Source organism: Rattus norvegicus, chromosome 19, assembly GCF_021556685.1.
Source record: "Rattus norvegicus strain SHRSP/BbbUtx chromosome 19, alternate assembly SHRSP_T2T, whole genome shotgun sequence".
NCBI classification, from domain to species: Eukaryota; Metazoa; Chordata; class Mammalia; order Rodentia; family Muridae; genus Rattus; species Rattus norvegicus.
The window spans coordinates 36,890,760-36,915,707 of NC_141552.1; the positions used below are offsets into that span (position 1 = coordinate 36,890,760).

General features: G+C 41.7%; 1 protein-coding gene across 13 annotated transcripts in view; it reads right to left on the bottom strand.

The window, feature by feature from the left end:
* Nucleotides 1-475: 475 nt before the first annotated feature.
* The window catches only part of Cesl1 (carboxylesterase-like 1), a 34,960-nt gene continuing 10,487 nt past the window's right edge, over nt 476-24,948 (bottom strand). For 4 of the 13 annotated variants that reach the window (XR_015643451.1, XR_015643452.1, XR_015643454.1 and 1 more), the window contains 14 exons: nt 21,993-22,197; nt 21,204-21,348; nt 18,382-18,515; nt 16,527-16,680; nt 14,575-14,679; nt 13,379-13,483; nt 12,392-12,430; nt 10,248-10,388; nt 8,840-8,910; nt 7,834-7,914; nt 7,499-7,646; nt 2,446-2,577; nt 1,045-1,117; nt 476-835 (listed from right to left, as the gene is read on the bottom strand). Coding sequence is in view for 8 of the 13 variants with exons in the window: in XM_087595070.1 (XP_087451196.1) it covers nt 664-835; nt 1,045-1,117; nt 2,446-2,577; nt 7,499-7,646; nt 7,834-7,914; nt 10,248-10,388; nt 12,392-12,430; nt 13,379-13,483; nt 14,575-14,679; nt 16,527-16,680; nt 18,382-18,515; nt 21,204-21,348; nt 21,993-22,197 (1,634 nt within the window). In the remaining 5 variants the exon portion in view is untranslated. 13 annotated transcript variants of the gene reach the window in all.

Below are 24,948 nucleotides of genomic sequence, written 5' to 3' on the forward strand. Positions count from 1 at the left end.
TATTCCTGTGCCCAGAGACACTATGCAGTTTCCTCTTGGACCAGGGATGTGGGCAAAGGTAGGCAGAAGTGGCAGTCTGTCCTGCCATCTCAGGATTGTCTACACTTCTGGGTGTTCAGCTCTCACTTCCACTAGACTTGTGAGTAGGGTTCCTGTGACTTTCAAACACTCATATTAGCCCCTACTTTATCTCTAGAACGTTAGCAAATATTAGTATTGTTTTTCTCCATGTTGGATGACGGCTCCCATCTGAGGTGTAAGGCATGACTAAATTCAAATCCCATTTTTTTCTGCAACATGTTTCTTTTCTCTTTGATTTCAAAGTAACTATTTGCTATGGTACCTCTTGTGATTGATCTTTTTATAAATTCTCTCTCCCTCTTTTTCTTTTTTCTTTTCTCTCTCCCTCTTACTCCCATCTCTTACTCTTTCCATGGTACATGCATTTATAGTCAATTCAAAATACAGACACTTATTTAACTGTAAAAATGTCATTTATTCTCTAAATTGATGCCAAGTACAAATATTTCTCTTTCCTGGGTTCTCCCTGTCTCTATTACAAAATTCTTCAGGATCCTCCAGATCCATCTTTCATTTACAAACATCTTTACTGGAAGAACAATATCTTGGCTTGCTTGTTCTGAAGCTGACAGAGACTTGCATTCACAGCTCGTTGTGGTGGGGCTGAGGTTGTCTCTTAGCCAGTAACTGTGTCCAAAAAGCCACTTCCTCTGCTTTCAGTCCCTGCGATTGCTGGGTGGTGGCACCAATCTGCAGATATTCTTCTTTCTGGTCATACTGTGGCCAATGAGGTAGCCCTCGGCCATTAGGGTTCCTGGGAACAGAGTAAAATAAAATTCCTCAAAGCTGCTCTGTGATTTCTGCATTTTTACTGAAATGTATAGTGATTCCTGGATTATCCATGCCAAACCATCTCACTATCATAAGAGATAGAATTTTAGGAACTACTCTTCATCCCGGTGAGGACCTTGGAAGTCTGGCCTTGTCCAATATCCCGAGTTCCATCTTTGTCCCCATCCTTACCCATTCCGAGCAAAGTTGGCCCAAAATTTCATCACCATCTTGCTGAGCTTGATCTCCTCTTCTGAGGCACCATCTGTGAGGAAGAGATGGGGAGGAGGGGTTAAAACCCATCAGTGCTAAAAGCATAGCTCTTGGGCCCACCGCCAGCAGAACTTAGTACTGTTTAGAAAGATAGAATTCTGAACCTTACTCCATAACAACTTAAGTCAAAAGTTTACAGAGTCCTGGTTAACTGGTGCATACTTTCAGACTGAGGAGAACTGATCTAGGATTTATCAGCAGAATACAGCCCATCTAATACTGCCTTCATTTTCTATGCTGATTTGTTTGTTCTTCCGCACTCAGGGTTGAAATGTTACATCATGGGGTTTCTTCCATCCCATAATATTGTTGGTTCTTAGGTCTTTTCTTATTCTTGTAAATTTGTGAGTGTTGGGAAATATAATAATGTAGGTGTGGTAAATCTTTACTTTACTTAACTGGGAGCTTGTCACTAGAGCTGATGTTCCCTGAACAGCTCAAGAGTGGGTTGGAGTGACACAGAGTTTCTAAAATTCAAAGGTTTAGAAGGGTTTTCTCTAAGTATTAACTGTGTTAGAGCTTCTAAATTTATTACTAAATATAATATAGATAAAACTTCACATACACATATATTAAATATCTACATAGATGTTAGACATACTTTGATAGTTTGAATATGCTTGGCCCAGAGAGTGGCACTATTAGGAGGTATTGCCTTGTTGGAGTAGTTGTGGTCTTGTTGGAGGAAGTGTGTCACTGTTGGAGTGGGAAATGAGACCCTATTTCTAACCATGTGAAAGCCAGTCTCCTCCTGTTTGCCTTTGAAACAATATGTTGAACTCTCAGCTCCTCCTATGCCATGCCTGCCTGGGTACTGCCATGTTCCTGCCTTGATGATAAAGAACTAACCTCTGAAACTGTAAGCCAGCCCCAGTTAATTGTTGTCCTTCTAAGAGTTGCCTTGGTCATGGTGTCTGTTCACAGCAGTAAAACCCTAACTAACACAAATACCAATATATGCTGATCTGATTCAAAGCACCAATTGGGACCTTACCCTCAATCATGCTCTAGTATGTTATTTTGAGTATAAATTCAAGAATGAGATTCTTGTTGTTAAATGGCCTATGTATGATATATGTCTCAATCTCTTATCAATGGTCAGGATTGTGAGAGAAGTTATGCTCTCTATATAGTAACATATATTCTCCTTCATGTATGTTAGACCAGAAGAAAGGGTGACCATATCCATGTGTACCTCATTCCCAATATACTGAATTAAGGAATCAAGATCAAGACTAGAAAAACTTGTTCAAGAATACCAATCCAAGACTGGAGGCCAGACTTATCAATTCTATACACATATCAGCAAAGAGATATTACCTCTTAAAATTGGGGCACCAAAGACAGAGTAGACATCATCTGCATGGTCTCCTACTACATCCTTGGGTCTTTGGGGTGATGAGAAGCTTGGGTAGTATTGATACTCATACACGTAGGTGGGAGCTCCAGCATCTGTAAAGAAATGAATTCATAACAGTTCCTGTTATTTGACATACACCTAGATGAAATCAAGGCTCCTATCTTCAAAGGAAACCCCTGTTCATAAGCACATGAGAAAAACATCTTCAAGAAAACCCATTGATTTGCTAATATTTGCATAGTTAACAAAAATAAAAGTGATGTTTGAGTCATATGTTAATGCAATTAAAATGAATATATAAAATGAGCCTGGCAAATATGCTCTATAGGTGTCAGTGATAAGACACTACTGTTTTTCATTTCAAGAAGATCTTTGACACACTAAGTGTCTCCATTCAACCACTCTGGAAATCAGTCTAGAGGTTCCTCAGAAAATTCGACATAGTACTACCTGAGGACTGCTGGGCATATACCCATTCATAGGCAAATGGATGGAACTAGAAAATATCATCATGAGTGAGGTAACCCAATCACATAAAAACACACATGATATGCACTCACTAATAAGTGGATATTTGCCCAAAAGCTAGGATTACCCAAGATACAATCCACAAACCACATGAAGCTCAAGAAGAAGGACAACCAAAGTGCAGATGCTTCAGTCCTTCTTAGAAAGGGAAACAAAAATATTCATAGAAGGAAATACAAAGACAAAGTTTGGAGCAGAGACTGAAGGAATGGCTATTCAGAGACTATTCCACCTGGGGATCCAGGTCATATACATACAGCCACCAAACATAGACAATATTGCTGATGCCAAGACGTGTATGCTGACAGAAGCATGATATAGCTGTCTCCCGAGAGTCTCTGCCAGAGCATGAAAAATACAGAGGCAGATGCTCACAGACAACCATTGAACTGAGAACATGGTCCCCAATGGAGGAGTTAGAGAAAGGATTGAAAGAATAGAAGGGGTTGCAACTCCATAAGAACAACAATACCAATCAATGAACCAGAGCTCCCAACCAAAGAGTACACATGAACAGACCCATGGCCCCATCTGCATATGTAGCAGAGGATGGCCTTGTTGGGTATCAATGGGAGGAGAAGCCCTTGGTCCTGCCAAGGCTCCATGCCCCAGTGTAGGGGAATGTCAGGTTGGGGAAGTGGGAAGGGGTGGGTGGGGGAACACCCTCACAGAAGCAGGGGGAGAGGGTTTATGGACAGGAAGCAGGGAAAGGGGATAACATTTGAAATGTAAATTTAAAATATCCAATAAAAAACCAGAAAATTCCTAGAGACTGAACCAAATCTAAGTGCACCTCTCCTAATAACATCATTTATTTCTCATTAAAGTGCTGTTTAAGTTATTGGGTGGGGGGGGGGTTTCTAGCATGGAACTCTCCAGCACTTTGCTTTGTTCACCCCCTTTCTCATTTTACCTCCCTCTTGCTGGAAATTCCTTCTCCAATGAACCAGTTTGCATTTATGTCACATGTGTTTCATTACATTCTTACCCCTCCCCTTCCTTCAGATCTCTTCTTCCTACCTCATGCTCCCCATTCTAATTACACATACAGAGATGCAGACACACAGACACAAATACACAAACAGACACACAGAAATACACACACACACATGCATACACACAGCCACAAACAGAGACACACACACAGACATACACACACACGCACATATTCACGTATACAGACACAAACATACACAGACACAGGCACACACACACAGTAATCTAGGTTCCACGTGTGACAGAAATGTGCTGTTTTTCTGAGTCTGAATGTTTCCTTATGAGGGAAATCATAAAGATTTCTATCCATTTTCCTACAAGTGCTGTCATTTTATTTTTTTTTTATGGCTGAGGAAAATTCCATTGTGTATTTATACTATATTTTCTTTAGCCATGCATCTGTTGATAAGCAGAGAGGACAACTCCATGCCTTAACTGTCACAATAATAAACATGGGTGAGTCAGCATCTCTATGATAGAAATCATCTCAGTAGAACTTGTTCAGAGATGTATCTTTTGTGAATTAGTAAACCTGTCTTAAAGAAATGGGGCATTCAGAAATGAAGAGCAATATAGAAACAAAAGCTTATGGCATAAATTACCTCTAGACAGGCCTTGTCAAAATTATTGAATTCTCTGAAGTGAAGCAGAAAGATACTGGTGGTTAATAGGAAGAAAGACAGCACAGATATCAAAGACGCAAGTTGACATAACAATGCTCAGACGCGGGAGGATTGTAGTGACGCATGAGACTCTATCCTCAGGCCACTCAAGTCTGTAATGATGACGTGAGAGACTCTGTCCTCAGTTCAAAGGGTGACAATGCAAATGGCACCCACAAATGAGCCATAGCTCAAAGAAAGTGTTCATTCACAAAAAATGTAAATTCAGATGTCAACCTTGTACAGTGCATATAGGATGGAGAAAGTGGGGGGGCTCCTATATGCAAACAAGGACAAACTTACCAGCTATACACGGGCTGTATGTGTGAGAGATGATTGTATGCACAAGGCAGTTACATGTAAAAATGAGTAAGAGGCACCAAGTCAAACCAGATATGACTGTAAGCATCCACTGTGCAGAGCCATCAAGCCACAAGGGAGGGCAGTCACATAGGTAGAAACAAAGTGATATTTTCAAAACAACAACAGCAAAACATCCCAGGAAAATAACACTCTTCAGTCTTTGTCTATGAATAACTCTCTCCAAGATACTCTCAAAACAAAACAAAGAATCTTGCCTCACTGTAAGAGGGGATCATGAGATAGGAACAAGAGATCTGAAAGAAGGGGGAGGGGTAAAGTAAATATATTGCATTGAACTCAGGGACTGATCTTAGGGAAGATAAAGTTTACATACAGTGAAAGGATCGAACTGGAGATCCTTCCCATGGGGAAAAAATCAGGAAACACCAGGCTCAAGTGACTTTGGGATAAAAACATACAAACATTCCAGCAAAAATGTACAGATTATGCCAACTGATTTCAACAGAAGACTGATGGTTTTCTAAAGGCTCCTACACAACATTCTTCAGAAATATATTTTGTGTGCAGAAACAAAGAAATTTTCATTAAAGTTAATAGTAATAAAGTTGTAGCAAATACCTTTTCTGAAAGGAATAGGGAAAAACAAAAGGTAGATAAATTTTAGAATTAATTTTTTTAATTATAAAAGTTAAAATACTCATGCTGAAGTCAGAGAAGTCAGAGAAGTCAACTCAGCAAGTAAAGAGCAGATCAGAAGCAACTTATGAAGATTTGGAAAATATTTAAGCAATAGAGTGCTGGCCTAGCATACTAGAGGATCAAGGTTCAATCCCCAGCACCACACACACATACAGACATAGAAACTCCTCTCTCTCCCTCTCTCTCTGTCTCTCTCTCTGTGTCTGTCTCTCTCTCTTTCACACAGAGAGAGAGGGGGGAGGGAGAAGGAGAGGGAGAGGGAGAGGGGGAGAGAGAGAGAGAGAGAGAGAGAGACAGACAGACAGACAGACAGACAGACAGACAGACAGAAGAGACGAAGAGGCAAAAACAAAGGCAGGCAAATACACTGGCAGAAAGGAGAGAAATTTATGAAGCTATAAAAATGTACAAAAGGTTCCCTGCCTTTGGACCTTTGCCTGCCTGCTTGACTAGAGGAGGCCAGGGTAGAGTGCAGGGATCTGAGAAAAGTTCCAGAAATGATCCACAACTTTCCCTCCCCTGTATGCCAGAATCCCAAGGACACTGCAGTTACAGAGGCAATGGCTCCCTACTCACCCTTCCTGTACATAGCACTGTGGGGAGCCTGCTAGAGCAATCCCATTTATAATCTAAATGACATTATTCAGCAAAACAGACAGAGCAATCTATACATTCACATTGGAGCACAAGAAAGCCCGGATGCCAAAGCAACATCGAGTAGTAGGAATACAGCTTCTGGAGGTATCAGAATATCTGATTTCAAGTTATCCTCAGAACCATACCATTGAACATAGAAAGGTAAAGGAAGAGATACATGGATTAATGAGATAGAGCAAAGGACCCAGATACAATATCACATGACTACAAACACCTGTCTTTACAAAAGTCCCCCAAACATATGTGCTAGGAAAACTGGATATCTCTATATTGAAAAATGGAAGTCAATCCTTATTTCTCAGCTTGCACAAAAACAACTCCCAATGGGTCAAGGGCTTCAACATAAGATTTGAAACAGTGAAACAGGTAGAGGAAAAAGTAGAGTATATGTGTCAAGATGTATGTATAGGACTTTCTGAATAGGATTGTAATTGTTAAAAAAAAAACCTAGTCATCAACAAATGAGATTTAATAAAATTAAAAAATATATTTTGTACCGCAAAGGAAACTCAGTCAACTGAAGAAACAGCCTACACAATGGGGGAAACTGCCATTTATATCTGGCAGAGCATAAATAACTAGAATATACAAAAAAAAATCCAAGAAACTAAATATCAAGAAAACAAACAATAAAAAATAGGCCATGGAACTGAAATATTGTTGTGTTGCAGAAGATGATTTTGAACTTCTGACCTTCCTGCCTCTTATCTGTATTGATACCTGCATCTTTATTGATGGTCTAAAAGCAGCCACCAATAAAGGAATCGTTCAAGCTCAACATTAAAAAGAATTCTACCACTGTAATTCAAGTGGCAAGATGACAGGTATGTGCCCTAGCCCAGTGTGTAGGGGCTGGGGATTGAGCCCCATGGCTTTGGGCATGCTGAGTAAGCACTCTCGTAACCAATAGGAGCGTCCAACCCATCCCCGGTGTTGTTTACGGTTATCAACGACCAAGTTAACTTCTTGCATTTGCACCTCATCCTCATAGTCTATTGATTGGGAAAAGAAAAAAAAAACCTAACAGGATCTCTGCTGAGTCAGACTGCACACTGACTATAAGAACTTCCCACATCTGTCTTTCCTAGAGAGTACGCAGGTTAGGGGCCAAAGCAGGTGACTCTTCGCCACTCTCCAATGGACTCACCTCTGTGGTCACGGGACACCATCACTGATGGGATACAAAATAACGCATCCCCAATAAAGGCAAGGATTCCATCTCTGATCTTGATGGGGTCATCACTACCTTTTCTGTACTTCTCAATAGCAACTGGAATAATATCCTCTGGTATACCCTGAAATAGATATCAAAATTGATCACCAGCCTCTCTTGGGGATTGAGGCTTCTTTGAGGCTGACAGTCCTGTGACCTGTGTAAATCCTTCCTGGGGTGATGCAGTGGGAGACATTAAATCAATCTGTAATTTGGCCCAGTTCCTCCAAATACCTGCATTTTTCAGCCACAGTTCCCTAGATGCTTACATATATGGAAGCAAATTTCTCCAGGAGCATAATGGCCATCTTCTTGTCCAATTTTACATCAGGTGGTACAAATCTCATCATCTGTTGAAAAATGATTGAGCATTTGTGAGTGCTTAGGAATGAACAGAAAAGGACAATCAGGAGCACCGTGCTCTAACTATGAGATGAAGGCCATAGCTGTTCATCCAGTGGGTTTGGGTCTCTCATGAGTTTGACAAAAAGAAATCAATGAAGCAAATGTTTTATATAGAGAAATTCAAGGAAAAACTGAAGGCACCCTAAATACTTACTTATATCTGGAAACAAGTTCCCTAGAAAAATTATTCAAAGTTAGAGCAAAAGCAAAAAGCTCAGAGACAGAAGAACAGGTCATACCCTTCTCCTGAGACTCACTTTCTAATTGTGAGGACAAGCCACAAGAACACTCAGCCAGATAGGGATGGTTTATCGAACATGTTCCCAGGTCTGACTGATTAGGGCCACAGTTCAGATTTGGGAACTGAACAATGACCCAAAGTTAAGGTCCTATAGTGCTTTTTAAGCTTGAGATCTACAAACATCTGTGCCAAATTATTCCACCAATCAGGAATTAGGGATAGGGAGATTTCTTTAGGGACATGCCTTTGTTGTACACTTATCCTGCTCCCATTGGTTGGGGTATTCAACTGTGGCATCGGACTTGCCTTGTCCAATATTCATGCCTTAACTTGTCTATGAGAATGGGACTTGGAACATTCATGTCTAAACCAGGATGTTAGTAACCCACGTACATGTCTCTTTCTGCCAAGTAGGATGGCAGCTCAAGGAGGTCTTGGGGACTTAAATTTACTTAACTGCTACTCAAAGTGCACATCTTATCTTAAATAGTTTCTTACATATCTTATGTTGGGGTCCTCCCAGGGGGAAGCTTATACCATAAGTTTATACACAGGTTCAGGAAATGCTGCTGCTGGTTAGTTTGGCTCCAAGCTTATTGTGGGCAACTATACAAGGTGATTTTACTGACCTCTATTGTGATTGATTTCCAAGGGCTCAGAACATAACAGAATTTGTAATCAATTTGCATCAGAAAGTTTCCTGTTAACAGCAGAAACATGACAAAGTTTCTTATAATGGCATGCTAGTCAAGTAACAGTTAACTAGGCCTTAACAATTTACCTAGGCCTTATCATTCTATCTAGCCCTTAATATTTTAACTAAGCTTTAACATCTGAGGCAACAGCTATGCCTGTGCTCTTTGATCTCTGAAATCCTTCTGTAGAGGGAGAGAACAGTAGAATTCTCCTGCTGGGACTGATCCCCTTCAAATTTCTGCACTTGACTCCAGAGACAGAACAATGGACTTCCTAAGATACATGCAACCCTAGAAAATACCTATTTGAGAAAGTTCAATGGTTTTGGGTGAAATTCCTCTTTTACCCAGCAAAACACTGTTGAGAAGTCTGCCCATGAACTGTGCTCTCTCTTAGAGCAATGGCTATAAAAATCCTCAAGCCAGCATCCAATCATTTCTTTTACTTTTGAAATATAAAACATCAAAACAAAACTTTCAGCTCAAGAGTTTAAAGGTAAATTTTAATGTATTGTCCACAATTTGGGATAAAGGTTTGGGAGGCTAACTTGTTCCTTCTTTCGGTCCTTGGGAAGACAGATACCTTGCTCCTTTAAGGCTCTTACTCCACTTCGAACCTCTGTCTGTTGCCATGAATATGAGACATTCTCTTCTTCCTACATCTTGGAGATGTAGGTGTGTGGACTCATTACCATCACACCATAGTGTCTTGCAGAGTTCTCAACAGTCTGGAGACACCTCCAGCTTTGGGATCAAGGAGTTAGTTCAGATAATGCTTTATCATTATATCCCTGCTGCCCTGTTACTGATTAAAATATGCCCCACCCTATTCTTTGTACTATTAGCAGTGAGTGTTTTAATCTTTAAAAATAATCTATTTCTACTCCATTCAAAATCAATGATAACCCAGAAATCCCTTTCTTTGACAAGCGGCCAAAGGCCACTGAGCATCCCTGTGGAGAGGTACAGGATCTAAGTCCAAGCACAAGGAGGAGATTTACCTCAGCCCAGCTCTCCTGAACTCCCAGCTCCTCCATCACTTTCACCTTGACCTTAATTATTCAGGCTACATAATGGTTATACCAACAGACCTTACCTAGCCCAAGAATTTCAAAATCCATAAAGAAAGGCTAAGCAATTAGTATAGAGTCCCCAAGCCTGTGCGTCTCAGTTTGGCTACACCAGAGAATGTTTCCTTGGAGGAATACACCAGAGCAATGGGAACAGCTGTCCCAGACACAAGGCATGGCTTTAAGTCAGAATTCATGAGAGCACGGAGTAGAGGTACGATAGCTGTGCGTCAGTGGATGAGCATCTGTCAAAGGGATTTGTTCATGCTCACCGTTGGCAGAAGCCAGCCACACTCTTGCTTGTTGATTCCCACAATGTAGGGCACGGTGTTGAAGTTCTTCTCAGCCAGGATCTCTTTTGGGTCCTTTGGCAGCACCACATCGTCAATCACAGTTGACAAAAAGTGGTAGCTCTGGAGAAGAGAGCAGTGCAGTGTCAGAAATCCCCCACATCTTTTGCTATGCTTGTCTAAGGGAGCAGTTGGAACACAGACCCCATGACTGAGCAGTGTACAGAAATCTGTATCTTTTAGAAGGCCTATGAGCCACAAAGACCAAACTTTTGGCATTTGTGAACAAGAAGACTACAAATAAATAGTTAATTGAAGGGAGGGGCATTTTGATTAAATGAGTAGCATGTATAAATACCTCATATGTTCATATATATTATATATATGATATGCTTCAATCATAAATATTCTCTAGAATTGATTTTTCACTATTCCTAATGGTTAGGTCTATAAAGCTTCCATGAATATTAATTTGTGAATCCTGGGCCTTTTTTGCATTGGAATTTTAGATCTAGGTTCTTGGAAACCATTGGTCACAATAATGTCATCATCCTTATATATGGAACCCTATTTAAATGTACCTTAGATGACATATATTTCTCACCAAGAACTAGCATATGTAAGATTTATTCACAATATAGTAAAATGTCATTTGACCAGGGATTACTACTCCTTTAGCCCTAGGTAACAAAACACCTTTTTTAGCTTTAGCTGCAATTCAGCACTGGCATGTGGATGCTACTCGAAGTTTAGATCTTTTACTAACTTTTCCATAGTTTTGTCATGCACTGTAGCTATCAGATAACCATTCCCCTCAAATTACAAAACTGGAAAACATGCAGATTTCCTTCCCATTGTTTAAGTGTGCTGTATTGCTGTCAGGATGTTGGCACAGACATCACAGTCAAGGGCATGATGTCTAAATGGAAAAGGCTATGAGTAAAGAAAAGAGTTTTTGTTGCCATTTGGAGGTTAATCCAGGACAACTCAAGTTGGAGATTGAAGAAATGAATGTCCCAAAGCAAGATTAGAGAGAAGAGGGGTCACAAAGTGAGATATCCTGAATAGAATCAGGACATCCTTTTCCCCTTCCTTATTGAAGATATAACTCAAGGGAATTTTTGTGCTTTGAATCTTAAGTCTCCCTAAAGGCCAGTGTGTTGTAGGTTTGGTCTCCAGCCTGTACTCCAAGAAGAGGTGGTAGAACCTTTAGGAAATGGGGTTACATAGGGGTTCAGGTAATGAAAGTGTCCATTTAAGGTAAACTTGGACCCCATCTCTTTCCTACTTCCCTCTTGGCTTCCTCTAATTCTGTCCCCATTTCCCACTTTCTTCTCTCTCTCTCTCTCTCTCTCTCTCTCTCTCTCTCTCTCTCTCTCTCTCTCTCTCTCTCTTTCTTCCTTAACCTTACTTCTGATTATAATGAGACATAACATAGTTTGCTAATTTATTTCTTGCTATACCTTGCTTGAAAGATGGAATTCTTTGAGAGAGACAGATATTTCCTACTTTACTGCTGCTCATCTCTGAAACCGTAACCTGTCACAGAGTAATGCCTTCTTTAAAAATGTTAAACATCTGAAAGGATTGAGAGTCTTTAAATTCATAGACATTTGAGGGAAACTCTGGGATCCCATGGAGTGGTCAGGAGGACAGGGCTATGAAATTTAGCATGACTATTGTCACAAGACCTTGACTACAGATGGGAAGTGAGAAGAGGGGAGACTATGGACGTCACTACTGGAGTTTTTCTGGTTCAACAGAGGGAGTACTACATCTCTCTGTGTAGCTTATGACTTATGTTCCTCAACAGTGGTTTTCACCACCTTGGTTAAGCACCTCAGCCGTCTGAGAGTGCATCCTCTTTTCATTGGTCCTTTTAGTACAATAGTCATAAATGAAAAGGTACAAGTTTGCTGATTGAGAGCACTAAACCAGAGTGCCAACACTGCCTTTGGTCTTCTTGGCCCTGCTAATCTGTTGCTCTGGACCTCAACAGTACACACACACACACACACACACACACACACACACACACACACACACATGAAAGACTGTGATTCCACAAACAGATATTCTTTCAATGATAGTCTAAGACTATTACAGGTAGCTTAAAAGGTCCTTACCTCTTTGGTATCCCTTTGTGAACTGAGTTTAATCAGATTCTGTGGAGACAATAAAGCCATTATGGTTAGAATCTTCCTGGTATTAATCACATCTTCAGACCTATGCTTCCAGTCTCTTCTCAAGCAGGATAAGAGAAACCTACATGGCATCTTCTCAGTACATGCACATGGTAGAGCAGGATGAGGCCCATGGAGGGGCAGCAGGAGGAACTAACTAGTGCTAAGTCCCAGCATCACAGTCACTGAAGCTCGGAGAGATATCTGTGCTGGCATCCTCCTTTAGCCCTAGCCCTACCTCTTCTTGTAACAACACCCCAAATTTTTCTGTTGAGAAAATGGTGACTGAAGTGCCAGAATGTTTTAACTTTGATGGGAGACTAAGCTAGACACACAATGGCAGAATGAGATGAATCCTCTACTCCTCCCCTTTGCTAATTTATCTTCATGCATTCAGAATGCGAGCTGGGTCACTATGTCTCAGAACACAGTGATAGATTCAAGACAGTGCTAGTCAAACAGACTGAGACTACAGGCATGGTAGGAGGAATAGATAGTTCCTAAGCACAAAGGGTATGAGTGTAGATTGCTGTTGTACGTAAGCTTTACAGGAGGCAAACATACTCCAGAATGAGGCCAACAAAGCAATAGGAAGCTAGGATGTAAATTCTTATCTTTAGAGCATATGGAATAAGCTATACTCAAATCTGAGTTATTTGGTTTTTTTTATTTTTATTTTTTTACAATCCATTCTTTTTCCTGTTGAAGGCTTCTAACTTGGGTATTGGTTTAAAATAGAAAACCCCGACTCCTACAAGCTCATGGATGCTCATTCCAGCCCATCATGATGGAGGAGATTTCAATGCTACTCCATTTAATGGGCCTGACATAAGTGTGTGCTGTGGTTAGAGTACCTCATGGTCCCAGTTGGCTAAAGAAAAGTTGAATAAATGAAGCCTGTGGTAGAAGTTCACTATACTACACACCCACCATTTTTTCCATGATCTCTAAGAGCTCCTCTTCTGTCTTTTGACGCAGGCAGTGAACAATGATGGCAGAGGTGGTGGTTTTACATCCAGCCATATCAGCAATTTGCTATAAGAGATAATAGGCAATCGCAGATGTCAAGAGTAACATCAGTATCTTCTACTAATGTAGACAGGTGCTCTACCCTAAGTGCTATTTCTGAAGACAAAGATTTCCTGAAAATACCCCAGATCAGTAAATTTCCCAAACAGGCCCAACAAAATGTTGCCTCTGTTATTGTTTTTGATGTGTGTCATGAACATATCTGAGCCTGTTATCTTAACTTTTAAACTACGATGTTGCATACATATTTTGGTCATCCTTCTTGAGCTTCCTGTGGTCTGTAGATTACATCTTGGGTAATTCAACCTTTTGGGGGGAATTAGAGGAAGGATTGAAAGAGTTGAAGGAGCTTGCAACCCTATAAGAACAACAATGCCAACCAACCAGAGCTTCCAGGGACTAAACCACTAACGAAAGACTATACATGGACTGACCCAGGGCTCCAACTGCATATGTGGCAGAGAATAGCCTTGTTGGAGCACCAGTGGAAGGGGAAGCCCTTGGTCCTGCCAAGGTTGGACCCCCAGTGCAGGGGAATATGAGGGGGCAGTAAGGGGGATATATGGGAAAATACCCATATGGGGGAGGGGGAGGAAAGGGGAGGGAGCTTATGGACAGGAAACCGGGAAGGGGAATAACATTTGAAATGTAAGTAAAGAAATATATCTAATAAAAAATTTAAAAAAACAATGTTACAAAACTGTATTATCTTAAGGGGAAACCCTGTGCAGTGGATAAAAGGTAAGGAATTCTTGACTCCACTGTCCACTTCACACCCACTGTCTCCATTTACTGGCCTTTCAACCTCTACTTTCCAGCATCTGTTATATAAGGAGAGATAATATATGTGTCATGCTTCAGAGGGCATCCCGCCTTCCCATATAACTCATGCAGAATTGCAGAGAATCTGAATAATGTAACTCATAGGAAGAAACTTCAGAACCTGCAAAATGTACTTTAGATGAAGCCCTAGAAGTAATTTCTGTTCTATCATTCTCACTTTGGAAATCCCTGGAGCACATAGCTGAATCCTATGACCAGAAGGATTTTTGAGGACTTCAGGAAAGCGTATGGTGATTTTCCAGGGTAAGACCTACCTTAGCGGCTGGCCTAACATCCTTAGTAAACAATTCAGTAATGAGGACCACCCCACTCTCAGAAATGGCCCTGTGGTAGAGGTTCTTGGACAGTGGGGACAACACCTGTCATGAAAAGAAGAGGGGAGTTTATGCTTCCAGCCAGGTCAATGTCACCCACTTACCCTCTGAATGCTCCTCTTCCCTGGTCCTTCTTGGAGACTCTGGCCATAAGACTCCACAAAAGAAACTCAGTGGAGGGGAACTTGGGCACAGAGTAAGAAACAGCAGAGAAAGTGTGTAGCAAGTGCATATGGTGACAAGAAAACCTACCTGAAAGACATGTTGAAAATTTCTAGCCACAAATTCTGTTTGAGAATTTTTGTTATTTTGAATTTATCCCCCCAAATAATGATTATGGGGGAAAATGAGGAGTCAGATTCAGGGTAGAACAATGAATGTTTCAAGTTATCCTGAAATATGGAATGAAGAGAGGGAAGAAAGGAGAAGGAAGGAAGGAAATGGCAGTATCATCATGGAAGTATACAAAGATAGCTACTTCATATCTTACTGTGTATAATGGAAACAATGGGAGATATACCAAGATCCTGACATTTGAGATATTCAATAAATAATCGGCTCGTAGTTTACCATGTAACTCAGCAATGATAAGTAACAACACTGCATGAATGTTTAATGCTTGGGGAGATATTCATATCATACTGCATTTTAAAGATGAGTTTCATGGTTAAAACAGCACAATTAGATTATAAGATTCAGAATATAAATAAATAATATATAGACAGGTAAATAAGTAAATTTGTAGAAAAAAATAAGATAGATATGGCAAGATAGCCACAGTGAACCATATAAGAGCCACAAGGATATGAATTATATTTTTCTCTTTAACATTCATCTGTAGTTTTTCTTTCTTTCTTTCAATTTAAATATGTATGTATAAAATGCAATCACTGCATTTATATTCTGTTTAATTCTGTAGTTTCATATGGCTAACGGAACTTTCTATAACATCTCCTTAACTCCCATTTTCCATATAAGCATTTTTCACAGCTCAGATTGCATGTTTCCCACATCTAATACCCACTCATCTATGTCTCAGCTTCATAGATCCTTCCTCTCTGCCACTTCCCACAAAAGAGCTCACACTTGTCCTCCAAACTCTGATGCCCTGGTAGTTATGGACAAGTCATAAGGACACCTCACAGAAGATCTTTTCTTCTCTCCGCACTTGAGTCCCCTACCTTGGATCCAAACAATTACTTCTTCCAATCTGTGATTTGTCATCAACCTTATTCCCCAACAGAAGCGAGGTAAGCCCCAGTCCTAGCTAAGAAGGTGCTGGCACTCCATAGTACTTGAGAGAGGGAGGGTCCTCTGCATTAAGAGTTTGGCCCTGTTGGGTTGACCACATCCCAGTGAAGGCCACGCATCCAAGAAGATATGGACAACATAAAGTAGATATGATGAGTTTAAAATAATATTTAGAAAAAATGGACACAAAATTAAGTGGGGAATGGAGGGCAGGTGAATATTCAGGAGATGAGGAATGGGGAACCATGGATACCTTCAAAATTCACTGCATGAAATTCTCAAAAACTAATCACAGTACAAAAATGTACAAAATGAGATTCAATTTTTTTATGGAAGAAACATTCTTAAAGACTTGAAAAATATGGTAGGTAAAGGGAAAAAACCTCAATTAAGTGAAGAAGCCAGGGCTATCATTGATCCAAGATGCCTACAGCTCTGTGTACACCAAGTAAAATTCCCACCTCCCTATAAACCAACTACCATTAGTTCAGTTGTAGGCAACTGACCATCTAATATAGTGCAGGAAGAAAAATCAACGCCAAATCCAGGTTTGGGACCAGCAGTTGGATGGTCTCTGAGTGGTCCCATCAACAGCCACATTAGCAAGACTGGACATGAGGCGTGGTACCCAAGATACTTACAAGAACAGAGACACTGAAACCTCCTGCTGACTCTCCAAAGATGGTCACAGAGCCTGGGTCACCCCCAAAGTTGGCAATGTTGTCCTGGACCCAGTGCAGCGCAGCTACTTGGTCCAAATGACCCCAGTTTCCCCTGCTGTGTTCATCCCCTGTGCTGCAAGAGACATAGAAGGGACATGTTGCACGGCAGGGATCTTAGGACCATATATGTACTGGGGGTGCATCCTTTGCGGCTTTCTGGAATCCAGGTGAGATCAACATCCCTGACACAGGACTCTTCCTCTGCATTAGGCTGTCACTCATTATTCTGACCACTATGTACATGAGTCCAACATACAGCCAACTCTGGTGTGAAGGCTCCAGCATCTCTTGAAACAAAGTAAAAACAGGGCAATGTTCAGCTCTCAGAACAGAGCACAAACTGCCAGATAAAATGAGAATATGGTGTCAGTGACTGGGGAAAGAAACTCAGGTAAGGAATAAAGCAACTGTGGGTCTGGGATGTGTTTTAGGCTCATAACCAGAGAAACCCTCTTGAGTTGGTTACATGTGCTAGAATCCTAAGTAAAATGAGCACTCAGGGAGTTGAAAATATCCAAAGAAGAGAATTTCAATTAAGATGAGCAGCAGGATTAAGGCTCTGGGGCTGGGAGAACCAAACTCTGTGTGTGACTTCTGTGTGATGCAGGTAGAGATAGTGCTTGGAGCCTTGGCATGGCTTCTGTGTCATTGCGAATTATGTGAGTGTTATGCAAAGGCAAGGCACAGATCAGACAGTCATTGTTTCACTAAGTATTCTGGCCATAGTATGCAGCACTGTCATGTAAAAGTTGTAAGTTTGATTAAAATGATCCTAATAACATTAACCCATCCCACAGAAGCAAGGCTTTATTAGGTGGAGAAGTGGATCCAAAGCAAGTGGATGGAGTATATTTTAAAGATAGACTTGCAAGGATCTGTTGTCTGACTGGGGACAAAATAACATAAGCCTAGAGTCCAGGATGAATGCAAACCCCTGTGAGCAAATGGGTGTTTGTAACAGCTAGTGTTATATGCTGTATGAGGCTGGATGAACACTGGTAAGGTCGTAGTAGCTTCTAGGATGATAACTTGACTGCATGAGGACTCAATGGTTTGGATATGCTCTCTGCCACAAGAGCTCATGTACAGGGGCTTCAGTTCCTAATGTGCCAGGTTTATTCAGTGTTTGAATTTGTAGAAGGTGAGGTCTTTCATTGGGTGCACTGTATTTTGAAGCAGTCTGTACGCTCAGGGGAATCATGCTGTATTCCAACAAAGTGAGTTGATACCAAAAGGACAAGATTGATTTTTCATTTTCTTGAATTTCCTGCTTTAATATATGGTTGTCTCTTTATCCCAGTTTCCATTCTTCCATCGTCATGCATTATAGTTTAGGACATCACCCTATATTCAAGTCTGAATAATTATGCAGTCCTTGGTTTCCAGCCACCCAAACACTGGCCTAAAGATATCTGGTTTCCTTATCACTGACACATTTCTCTTTTTTTTTTTTTGACCCAATTGATAAGATATAATTGCCCACTTAAACATACAAAGCCCGGTACCATCCATCCCTTAAGAACAGTAATAACAACCTGTAAATACACAGAGCAGAATCTTAACATCACCTGCCATGGCTTCTCACCCTCTCCTTTCCCTGTCTCCTCCTTTCTACTCTAGTCTCCTCCTCTTCCTTTCAGACTTCCCTCCGGCCCATCCTTCCTTCTCCTCCAATGACAGGCCTCCTTCTAACACTGACACATTTCAAACACATTATTATAGAGCTACTCAATGTAGTAGCTAATATTCAGAGAGGAGTGCCCACAAACCCTACCTGAAGAATCCCCAGATGCCCAGGCGATATTGAATGGCCACTACCACCACGTTTTCATAGGCAGAGAGGACCTGGCCATCATAGGTTGATGCCCCGCCCTGTGTTAGTCCACCTCCATGGATCCACACCATCACCTAGTTAGCAAGAAAAGAATCATACTTGTTCTAGGAAATAGAATTGGGAAGGAGCTCAGAAGATGTCTGGCTTAATTTTCCTGGCATGGCCCTGATTCAGGGCATCACACTCAAAGTTCACCAGGGCCTAGTTGGGTTGCAAAAGTAATACTTCCCTGGCTGGAAGCCAGGATGTCACCTAATTCAATGTCCCCATCCTTTTTCTTAGACCTATGTGCCACATATTTCCAGGGTTCTTCTCACTGAAAGCATCATCGTGAACAACGATGGGTGAAGGTTTTCCCAGCACTCTGACATCCTGACATGTGGATCATTCTTATAGCTGAATCTTTTAGCTTCTACCTCCATTACCTGCGATGTGTCTCCATGCTCATTTCTGGAACCCTGATTGGTACCCTGCCCCTGTGCTTCATTGCTCCACCTCTCCCCCACAATTCTCCCCATTTTGATAATCCCAGTTTATATCCACCTTCTCTGTCAAGACTTCAGATATCTGGCTATTAAGAGTATCTATGGCAGGTTCTTTTAGAGGCCTTGAGGCTGATCAGAGATATAATAGCCTTTAATTTATGGCTTCAGGAAACAAAGTATGAAGAAACAGGAAATGAGAGAGGATGCTGTTTTATATACCACGGACCAGGAAGAGCTTTCTGTCCATGTTCTTTTTAAGCAGTGACCATCACAAAGTGAAGGAACCAACAAAAATAATTGGGGGTAGGAGGGTCAGGCATGGTCCAAGCAGAAAGAGCAGGAAATTCAAAACCCTGAGGTATAACAAGTAGGTTTGGAACAGTGGAAGAAGGAAGTAGTCTGTTGAACTCAAATGTTGTGGAATGTTGGGAATGAAGGAGAGGAAGATAAGACATGGTACTGGAGAGACAGACAGAAGTTACACTATGTGGGGCCATGGGAAAGTATTTGGAGTGTTTTGAGTGAACCATGAACATAGGATTGAAGTGACCTTGTGCCTCTACCTCAGCTTAAGCAGCAATACTTCAGTCAAGAGCAAGGATAGAAGAGGGGGACCAACTAGTACAGTCCATAGAAGAAGAACAGGAGAGATGGAGAAGAGCAGAGAAGGAGATATGGGTCACTTGAATGCAAAGACAGTCTTATTTGGTGCTCGGAAAGCTAAAACAATTATCTGTTTCCAGCAGTGCATTTGCAACATCTGTGCTGGGTTTGTTGCAAGGTGATGGCACCCTGAGGTATGTATTTAAGGGTGAGTTTTAAAATATGCAACATTAAACTTGGTTCCTGAGTTTAAAAAAAATTATGGCTTCAGAATTTAAAGAGGTCACATTTCATAGCACTGTTCAAAAGGAAAGAGAAAGCAAGGATAATCTGAGCATGGTAAAATGACAGAAACAAAGATCACCCAATTTGATAGATAGAAAAACTGAGGCACATGTGCTGGGGATCCCACAGCTAATGAAAGGTACAAATAGGGCTTAAGCAGACATCTGTCACCAGCACCACAGCTGAGCTCCTAACCAATGAAGCTCATGGCCATAGTTCAATGATCTGTGCCAGGAGTCAGGACCTCCCAGAGCTCTGACTAGAATGTCAGTGCTTCTGTGGTCTCTGCCAGGACTCAGGTGCAGCTCAGCGACCTCATTTGTTCACCCAGACCATGTTCTAGAACATAGACCCTGGGAACATAGATGGGAACATAGTTCCTTGCTTTCCAAACTCCACGAACTTCTATTTCTCCTCCCCTTAGGCTCTCTGCAACTCAGATCCTACATGGAGGATCTGAGTCTAGCTCATCTTAGAGTAAAGATGAGCCAGCAGGTTGGCCAAGGAAATGTTGAAGCTGTTATCCTATGGGTCTGTAAGGACCAGCTGACATGATCCATGAAGTTAAGGCTATGAAAAACTGTCCATGTTCTTGCTTCTCCTCCTGGCTGTAAGTATGGCTGTATGGATGCAGAGTCCAAAACAGAAGGGGAGCAAATGAGTGAAGTTGAGATTTGTTCTCACCTCCTTATACAATGGAAACATGTTTAGGATGAAATATAACTCTGGTGACTTCTGCTTCCTCCCACAATTCTGGGTTGTGTTACAGGTGCTCCCAGGACAATGGGCAGATGCTCACTCCCTCTCTTATTTCGCTTCAAAGATATCTCTTTTATAATAGCTTCTCCCCAGAACTCTGCCCTGTAACTGGCAGCCTGCCCTTCCCTGGCCTCCTCATTCTATGGGAAATGCTGACTCATTCAGCCATCAGCATGTGCCAAAGGCAACTAGGGAGGGGAAAGAGATACAGTACAATCACAGGCGGTGACAAAGGACATGAAAAGTGCTTATGAGATTACCCCAGACTCCTCCCTCCACACTGCCATCATGGAAAAGGAGAGTTTCCCCCTGGCAGTGAAAATTGTCTTAAGTAATGTGAGGAGAAAGGTTGCACATATCTCCCTCACCAGCCCCCACCTAAGGGCGCATGTGTGAAGATAAAAGTCCCAAGCTCTTGTCCTGCCACTCCTTCTGTGTTCTCTTTCCTACCTGAGTTTTCCTGTTTTATTATTTATTTGTTCGTTTCTGTCTGGTGGAAGGAAGTTCTTGGTCCCTGACTCAGTCCTGATATGTCTACCCTTGTGTCTGAATGCCTTCCTCTCCTTCCAGTCACACCAAAGACCTGGATGCTGTAGCACTTAGGACTAGATCAGGGGTTTCCAAACTTACTGGCATCCTGCTATCCTTTGTAAAGTCTGCAGGAGTGTAAATATTCAGGTAGAGACAATCTTCAGAAAACTGGAGATGGACTTTCTCCTTTCTGTTGGTTAGGAGATCATTCATCCTCTGCCCTTTTGTTGCATCTTGGGAGCACCTGTAGGGGGGAGAGTGAACACCTGAGATTCCAATGTGTAGAAATGGGTGATGTCACCTGAATCCCACCCTTGCACCAGAATATTGGTGCTTGTAAATGGAGGATGAGAATCCAATGTAATTAGTAAGAGGGACTTTATGCATAAGTGGTAGAAACCTGGAGATCCCTGATCCAGTAGGGAAACACTTAGCACCTCTCCCTTCCCTAGAGCCTTTGAGACACTCTGGGTAATGGAGAGTAGCTCACAGTCTGATCTACGTGGGATATGACAATCTCATCACTGTTTGGCTAGCTCTAGTCCCTGATCATTCATCAAGTGGCCTTCTTCTAGTCCTTATGAGATTTCTGTGAATCCAGGAGTTATACCCATAACTGTTTATCATGTTGCAAGTCATGGCTGACATCTTTATGGGATGACCCCAAAGACTGCATTCTCATAGTTAGTCACTGATATGCTAGACAATACTGGCTCAGTACTTTTCCCTGCTCTGTGTCCAAATCTTCAGGTACAAGCAAAGCCGGTGCTAACTCTAATGACCTCTATAAGCCTCTTATGCTATCTGGCCAGAAAATGACTCTCTCCTGCACCATATAAAGACAGATGCTCTCACAGAATGAGGCCCGGACCCATGTCAGCAGCTTACATAGGTGGATAGGTGGTGGTGTTCTTCACGAAGCTCCAGGGCTCTGCAGGCTGTGGTGGAGCAAACCTCAGAGATCCAAGAGGGGGCTTGGCAAAAGGGACTCCCAGGAAGACGGCTACAGACTGTGTGACTCCTTCTAAACTGGCATACTTCCCCAGGACCTTGCCTTTCATGGTGTCCACCACAGGTGGTGAAGAGGGGTTTCCTAGTGGACATAGAGGAATGATAAGTTCAGTCCTGTATTCCAATGTCATGAAGGAAAAAGAATTGCCAGGCGGAACAGAACTTTTGGTTCCCCTCTTAGAAACCTCTAGAAACTCTTACATTTTTTTTTGGTTATGAGCCTACCCTTCAATGGCTGAGTCGTCTCTCCAGCTAAAACAGATGCAGAGGTCCATAGCCAAACACTGGGCAGATCTTGGGGACTCTTATGGAAGGGTTGGGGGAAGGATTGAATGCCATGGAAGGTATAGAAAACCCTACAGGAAGATCAACAGAGTCAACTAACCCGGACCCTTGGGGCTCTCAGAGATTGAACCACCAACCAAAGAGCCTACACCGGCTGCCCCTGTCCCTCCCCTGAATATATGAGGCAGATGTGCAGCTCAGTCTTCATCTGGTTCCTCCAACAACTGGAGCAGGCTGTTCTTAAACTTGTTGGCTGTCTGGGGACCTAGTTCCCCTAACTTGGCTCCCTCATCTGGCCTCAATATGAAAGGATGCACCTAGCCTGCAGAGACTTGATGTGATGGAGTAGGGGGCTATACAAGGGGGCCTCCACACTCACAGGGGAGAGAAAGAGAGGGATGTATGAGGGCAACGGTATGATAGGGTGGGGGACAGAGAGGGGGCAGCATCAGGATATAAAGTGAATAAATTAAAAAGTTAGAAACAGTTATCCATCAGGACTCTGGTGTTGAGCAACTTAATGTACTGTGGAATAAACAAGTGGTCAATTATCTCAGGAAGGTGAGCCTTACAGGAAAACAGACATGCTAGGTTGGAAAGAGTGAAGTCTTCTGATTGGTGACATTGTGGAAGAACTGAGACATTGAGCAGGAGGAGGGATGACTATGAACAATGAAAATAGAGTGATTAAATAGGAAGCAAAAGCAAGAGGTCCAGATAGAATAAGTGCTTGACTAGGAAGGATGAACAGCCTATGGGTGGAGTTCATGGAGAGAAGATAATCCTTAAGATTCAATGTATGTCAGGAAGGTCACTGCATGCCTGGTTAAAGGATTAGATTTAACATGGTGGGTAAATATGTAACAGAAGTGTTTCTGTATTGAGAACATAGTGATCTAAAATACTCTGCCTGTGTAGGATCCTCCAGGAGAAAGAGGGATTGGAGTGATATCCATCTGATGGTTGGCTCCATTCTTGAACAGCAGACAATCATCACTAATTCCCCAACAGCTTCCTTAACTATTCCTCCACTTTCTGTGGGACCAGAAAGAAGCACTCTAAGCAACAGGAAGATAACCACCCATTTCGTCACAACCGATGCTGGTGTCCCTTTATTTGAATAATAGCCTTCTTGTCAGAGCAGCCTTTTAAACATGCGGTTTCTGATCTTCCTGACCTAACTGTTCCTCTTTAGCTGAAGAAAGTAAGGCCAATTCCTTTCCTCAATAAGGAGAGAGAGAGAGAGAGAGAGAGAGAGAGAGAGAGAGAGAGAGAGAGAGAGAGAGGAGAGAGGAGAGAGAACATGACACAGTGTAGGGTGGGTAGGAAGGTGGGGAAGAGCTGAGAGGAGCTTGAGAGGGTAAAGAATATGATCAGTATTATATAAATTTTTCTATAACAACAATAATGTTTAGTCAGAAAAAGAAAATTTCAGATTTTTCTTTCAGAAATATCCTTGTCACCAGAAAGTCTTTATGGGAATCAAGATAGTTACCTGTGAGCAGTGAACTCAGTGACCAGTTCCATAAAATAAACATTTGATTGTTTTGTTTTCTAATTCTAGTTATTACAAATAAAAGCAAGTGAACTTATGGGGAATCACAGGTACATTTGCTCCCCAATTTATGATGTTTTGACATCATGGTATTTGATTAATGATATATTTTACTTTAAGATCATTAAATTATCAGATTGAGAACTTGTCCTAAGTCTGAGATGAGCTTTATAGAGAAGGGCTATTAATACTGCGGATTTTTTTTTTGTGAAGTCCTGATTACAAACTTGGGGTCATGCCTGGTGTCATCAGAAATCAATCCCCAGCTTGTCTCCTTGTATCATGGCTGTTTATTATTATTTTGTTTAACTTTTTATTTTTAAACACACCACTGGGAAACCTGGATATGAGGCAATCCAAACATGTTTTTTTTTTCCCTTCATGAATTTCAAGAGTTGTTTCCTATGCTTGGACACTGTTTATAATCAGGAAGAAACTGTTTTATAAATATGGAGTTATGTATTCTCATATACAATGGAGGCTTGCTCCCTGCCCTGATATGGGGCTAAGGAAGGAAAGAAGGCTACAGGTTAATCTGCAACAGCAGCTCCATGTGGGATGGGTGTGACGGGAAGGGGGTGAGGTAGCCTGGTAAATGAACCAGGGCTGTTAGGGTGCACTTGCGACCACATTGCTTGAGAGAATGAGACAGGGGGAACTAGCTTAATTTCTAGGCAAGTTTAGGCTATACAGCAAGTGAAAGTATAATCTGAACTGCATAGTAAGACAGACACAAACAAAAACAGCACTGTGTGTGACCATCTCCATATTGAAAGGTCAGAAAGGGGCAGATGGCTCTGTCCACTTGAGCTGAGGGTAGTGTGTGTGTGTGTGTGTGTGTGTGTGTGTGTGTGTGTGTGTCCACTCCTAGGAGTGTAACGTAAGAGAAAGAGCCAAGGTTACAGACAGACACAGCTATAGCTGAGAGAACACACACAAAGAGTTCTGTCAGGAGAAGACATAAACCAGGGAAGCCTGAAGACAATGAAGAGG